The sequence below is a fragment of the Vombatus ursinus genome, unplaced genomic scaffold (assembly GCF_900497805.2).
Source record: "Vombatus ursinus unplaced genomic scaffold, bare-nosed wombat genome assembly UNPS02006779.1, whole genome shotgun sequence".
Classification (NCBI taxonomy): Eukaryota; Metazoa; Chordata; class Mammalia; order Diprotodontia; family Vombatidae; genus Vombatus; species Vombatus ursinus.
This window is the reverse complement of record NW_020946557.1, coordinates 6,688,062-6,694,309: the sequence shown is the minus strand read 5'-3', so window position 1 is coordinate 6,694,309 and position 6,248 is coordinate 6,688,062. Positions and strand designations below refer to the sequence as shown.

General features: G+C 36.4%; 1 protein-coding gene across 2 annotated transcripts in view; it reads left to right on the top strand.

The window, feature by feature from the left end:
* Positions 1 to 690: 690 nt before the first annotated feature.
* TRAPPC3L (trafficking protein particle complex 3 like) overlaps positions 691 to 6,248 on the top strand; it is a 59,837-nt gene continuing 54,279 nt past the window's right edge. Inside the window, exons 1-2 of one of the 2 annotated variants that reach the window (XM_027848631.1) lie at positions 691 to 732; positions 3,301 to 3,348. In XM_027848631.1, coding sequence (XP_027704432.1) covers positions 691 to 732; positions 3,301 to 3,348 — 90 coding nt within the window. The remainder of the gene's footprint in view (positions 733 to 3,300; positions 3,349 to 6,248) is intronic. The other variant, XM_027848632.1, reaches the window with a different exon arrangement.

Genomic DNA, 6,248 nt, shown 5'->3' with positions numbered 1-6,248 from the left:
TTTAAGATAGAGAAGTGACCAGAATATAATAAACCTGACTACTAACTCTAAAGGGACATTATTAAATCTCTTAGCCCTCCCTCTTCATCCCCTAATTTAGAAATCTTCCTAAGATGTTAGTTTTAAATTCTGAAATTATGAATTTTTAAAAATATCTTATTATAAAACTATAATTTTTTTCAGTTTTAAAACCAGGATTTGGAACCTATAAATTGATGATAGTGTCTATCTAATTTATAGAACAGTCAATGCAAGGAGTTTATAATGCCAGCATTGAGATTCCTCTTGGACTGTGAAAGTTTATTTGTGATTTAAAAAAAAATCTTGGCATGAGAACAGAATACCACTCACATATTCCCTAAGGCAAAAGAATTCTCAGTATCTAGGAGCTGAGCTGTGCAGCTGGTTCTAACTTCACACAGAGATATTCAGCTATTATGTCTATAGACCCATCCTTGTGGGTGGAACAGTTATTTGATCTGTATCAAGCTACTGAGGCTAGAAGTCAATTCTCCTGTCCACAAAATTTCACCTTCACAATTGAACACAGAGCAACAAGAGTGTGGAGAGTTTGGAAGCAGCCTTTTTTGAATGCTGTGATACTTTAGAGTGAGGGAAGACTGAAAGGCCTCCAACACTGTAGGCAAAAGAAAAGAAATTGATCATACCATTCTTCATTGTTCAAGTACTATGTCTCGCCCAGGAAACAGAAGACCAGAATACCATAAAATAGTAAGATTTTTCTAAACATATCAATATGTTTAACTTAATGTTTTCTATTTCCAAGAATAAGGTTTCTTGAACTCGACCTCAATTTGCGGGGATGATTAAAAAAAAAGTTTTTCCATGGAGTAGTAGTAATTGAAATTGTTCATCAATGAATAGATATCTTAATGAAACCTGTATGTATGACACCTCTGGGGATATTTATAATTATGGTGAAACATTAAACATACTCCAAGGGAGTAATAGATCTCATAAAACATTTTGGGGATGTATTTTTCTGTTTAATTAGAGCCATCCTAAGAGGGACTGTGAAATAATCACTAAGGCAAGTTTAGTTTACTTGTAACTCTATAATTATAATATGATTAATGAGTTGTTTGATAATGTTATATTAATTAGGTAATAAATATGTATACATATTATATGTAATATAAATAAATATACATATATATATACATTCAACTGGAGCTGGCATAAGAAAGGTAGGCATTGAAGTCCATGCTTTAAGAATAATTCTTAATATACTTAAATTTAATGATCATTTCTATGATTCAGCTTGTGGTGGTATTCTCAGAAAATTGCTCTAAATTAAGAGTCATTTAAAAGAAAATCTTGGACTTTTTAAATGGGCTATGGTGGTGGTGGTGATGGAAGTATTACTTCATATTTTTTACTCCAGTGCTGCAATTTTAGGTATAGAGATGTCAGAGATTTAAAAACTCATTTTAGATTAATAATCCCTCAACTCACATTGCCAGTGGCTGCTGGCCATTGAATCAGATGATAGCGATTTAATCAATTTTAACAGGTGGCACTTAGGATTGCTGTTGCAGACTCTAAGATGGCTGTTGAAAATACTTGCAGAGCCTCTTATGACGCTAAATGAGGCTCATACCTATTTTATGCAGCATTCAAAAGGTTTTTAAAAAATAAAACAATAATACTTTTGGTTGTGAATGTCATTAAGTTGCTTGATGGTATCTCTTAATTGAATATGACTTGAAATAACTTTTTTCTACGATATCCAAAGCATATCAGAGAACCATCAATAATGATGATAATATATTGTCTACCATTTGTGAAGATAACATTAAGTAGTGTTTATATATTTATATGGCTTAAAAACTGCTTTACAAATATTATCTCATTTTATCCTCACAACAATCTTGAGGTGCTAATATTATTCCCCATTTTACATATGAAGCAGACACAGGTTAAGTGACTTGCTTTGGGTCACACAACTGATATCTGAAGTTGAATTTGAACTCAACTTTTCCTGAATTCAGGTCCAACACTCTTATCCACTATGCAGCTGCTGAAGATGAAGCTACTGCCCAGTGGGGAATGTGTTTTGAGGAGTTTTCAAAGGAGTAGGATTAAATTTGTTGCCGATCAATCCTTCGGGTCTCTGTTATGCCCAACAGTGTTTGTTCATTTGTCCAAAAGGCTATAACTCAGGGTATGCTTTATAATCAAGGGACAGAGTGAAAACCAAGGGACAGATTGAACCTGCAACCTTGGCATCATTGCTGTTATTTTCTAATCAACTGATAATTTAAAACTATTCATAAAATATGGTTACATTCCACTTAAGGCTGATCTAATTTACTGCATTTGCTTCTCATTGCTGATTTTTCCTTTTCAATTGCATGTGAAACAAAATGAGAATTACACAGTGCTAGGATCATTGTCATTCATTCTTTACATGAAGCATCAGTTTTGAGCCTCTGCTAAGCAGAAGCTCTCTATCCCTGAACTGTGCCCATCACAAGTGAGCATTCCAAGAACCTCCACAATATTTTTTATAAGGAGCTTCATTTCTCCAACTCATTGTCTCTTAAATAACCTTGGAACGCATCCATTTATGGTCCCCAAGCAATGCGTGAGCTGCTTAGACAGAAGCTATGCCTAGGTGTATTATGGTTAAATGAGAAAGGGTCACTTTATATAGGGATGTTACAAGGAATAGCATAGAAGAGACGAGTGTAACAGAGTAGAATCTGGAACTCTGCCTATATCAGGGAACAAAGATATTGCTAAAATTAGTCCCTAAAAAATGAAAAATTTGATTGAGATGTGCAGTTAACTCGCTAATTTGGTTCCATAAACAGTCTCTCATTTCGCCAGAAGGAGTTAAAGCCCAAGTTTGTGCTTTTTTTTTTTAAAGGAATAGAATGAAACCTAAAAGGTTAAAATATATGTGTAAGTGTATATATGTATATGTAATATATATATACATATATAATACTTACATAAAATATATTCACATTTGTATTATATATACATACATGGATATGTGAATACATATATACATATATATATATAATTAGCCACAGGGTAAAACCAAACTCTAATTATTGATTAGGATTTGAGAAAATGTTTCAACTTCATATAAATTATAAATTGGCAGAAAGCTAAAGCCAAGGTATGTGGGTACGAATTGAGTATTTGTCCAATCCTATTTCTTGCATATTGTTACACATCACTTTTCCTTGGCTATTAGCAGCAACATAAAGCTACGCAGTATTTGGTCGTTTTTTACTTCCTTCGCTTTTGCTTCTTTTTATGTTGTAGGATTGGCATTTACCAGCAATTTCATCCTCTGCTTCAGCACATTCCATGGTAGGCAGAACATTTTGTTTCCAGTTTCAAAACATTTTTTGTCTTTTATGATGGGTTGCACTGCAGGCCTCAGCGGCCAGAACCCACTCCCTGCTATGGCTTGGCAAAGCCCCAGGTTTATCCATTTGTTTCAGTTGGAAATTTTTTCACTGTTACATCTGGATCAAGGCTACTCTGCGTTTTAAATATTATAACTATATTCATTGTACTGAATTGCCTCATTAGTGAGGAAACATAGTATAGTGGCTAGAGAGCTGACCTCAAATCCAAGAAAACTGGGGTTCATAGTCCTACCTGTGACATATGCTGACTGTTTGACCCTGGACAAATCATTTAACCTCTAAGTGTTCTGGGTAGCTCTTTAACATGACTAGCTGCAGAGAAAGAGTAAATTTGCATTAGCAGAAAGGGGTTCCCCTCCCCTGGGAGTTTTGTTCAAGTATTTCCCTGGGTCATAGGAGAAAATAATAACAGCTTACATTTATATGATTTTAGATGGTTTACAAAGTACTTTTCCTCACAACTAAGCAGGTAGAATAAGTATTATTAGCAGTATTCCCACTTTATAAATGAGGAAACTGAGGCTCAGAGAGGTTAGGTAGCTCACCTCATTTAGTGGCTGAGCCAGATAACCTTAAGTCAAGATTTCTTTCCCATTATATCAAGCCAATGGCAGAACCAAAACAGAGAAATGACTTTTGATGGTGGATTGAGCTTCTGTATCACATATTCTGAGCATGTCTCCACTAATAATAGCTCACATTTGCATAGTACTTTGAGGTCTGCAAAATTCTTCCATTACAACAATTTTGTGAGGTCATTATGTCAATACATTCAAAGATCTGTGGCTTTTACCAGTATGAGAATTCCCTCCACCAATGCAGATAGCAATCTTAGAAGGGTTCTAACTTGGAACAATGTAGAAATCATAGGAGGTTTTCTAAGGCTCAGAGAAATTAAGTGACTTGTTTATAGTCGTGTGACTATTAAGTGTCAGAGATGTAATTTGAATCCAGGTTTTCTTGCCTGCAGAGCTGTAAAGAATTTTGACACTTGGGGCAAATTCATTAGAGATGAAGAGGTTTTAAGATTTGAACTGTTACTGTATATGTGGGTAAGGTCAGTTGGAAAGAGAAGTCACAGGAGATAAGGAAGACAAGGAACTGGAAGATAATTATATTTGAATGCAAGCGGATTAGGGTGGAGAAAGCAGCGAATCAGTTATTGAACTTTCTTCAGAGGTGAGAATGAATTTAAGGTTCATAGGTGACTCTAATGAGAATATGAACAAGATGGAGTGAACAATAAAGCAAGAGAGATTGTTGTTGAGTGATGGTGGCAGGGAAAATCTGAAAGTGGCCACGAAAAGCAAGGTCAATTACTCCTCCTGATTGTTTGCTAGGGGTATGGGAGAAGGAGCAGTCATCTTTGGAGATGGAACCAAGCAATTTGGCATCCTGGGGAGAAAGTTAGATTTTGGTGAGCACTGGAAAATGGAAGAAATCTAGAATGAATGGGAACTGGTGAGCAGAAGGGAAGAATTCCAGAGGGCGTAGTGGAAAGGGAGAGAGAAAGAGGATTGGGTATAAGGAGGCTTGGTGTTGAATTTGTGATGGGAAGGAGGTAGTCAGCTTTGGATTCCTGAATTAATCTCATGCTAAATTCAGGTCTCCCACATGGCATGAGTCTCCAGGTAAACTGGCTCCTCAGGGATAGTCAGCTCATGTGGGAGAAGGACATGATGGCCATAGAACCCTGGTGGGTGCTCAAGGAACAGGATAAGAAAGCCAGAAATTACAGGAGGTGAGAGATCCCTCCCTACCTCCCAGATATCAGCTCTTGGGACAAAAGCCCTGGCCACCTATCTGATTCTAGTTCTGTTTGATTCTAAGTCTACTACTTGGAATCTACAAGCTCTGTCTACTACATTACACTACTCTGTTTATTAAGTAGTAAATTGAGAATTAAGTAATTCTGTGAATTAAGTAATAAAATTCTTCCCATCTTACAGGTGAGAAAAACTGTGCCTCAGAAGTTGTGTGACTTGTTTGTAACTAGGATCATAGAATTAGAAGTCCAGAGCTGGAAAGAACATCAGAGGGTCTCTAATCCAACCCTTTCATTTTACAAATAAGGTTTTTACAAAGAGATTAAATGATCTGCCAAGGTTGCCTGGCTAGTAAATGTAATGAAGGACTGGCCAATAGAGGCCAAGTCTTTCAGGCATGTAAAATTGCTGTGCCTGGTGCCAACCCACATAACTGCTTGAGGAGTCAGCTTTTGAAAATGCTTGATAATATGTGATGGAGGGGCCCTAGCCTCAATTCAGAATTTTAAAAACTATTTCTTTGAGATCACATCTCTACTTTTGTAATTGAAATCAATGGTAAGATATGCTTTGATTTACCTGCCCCCTCCAAAAAAAAGATTAGTTTTTTATATCCTCAGGAAGGCTTGTTTCTATGTGTCTGTCAATGGTTACTCAAAAATAGAGTATGTGGATAGTCTGTGACTTTTTTAAGGGCAAGGAACTGGTGTGGGACCTTCCCCCAACTAACAAGATCATAACCCCTCTGTGACTTAGTGGGGAGTTATCTGAGTTTCAAAGAACTGAAGTGACTTGCCCCAGGTCACAAGCTAGTAAATGTTAGAGGTGACATTTGAACCCAAGTCTGCTTGACTCCAAGCCCAGTGCTCTGTGAGCTACACCACATTGCGTCTGAAAATTAAACAATGTTGCACTATTCAGTAGGAAGCAGAGCAAATTTTAAAATATTTTGTCCTTATTTTTTCACTATAGCATAAATGTCATTTCTCTTTCTTTTCTTTCTTCTTTTCTTCCTTCCTTCCTTCCTTCCTTCCTTCCTTCCTTCCTTCCTTCCTTCCTTCCTTCCTTCCTT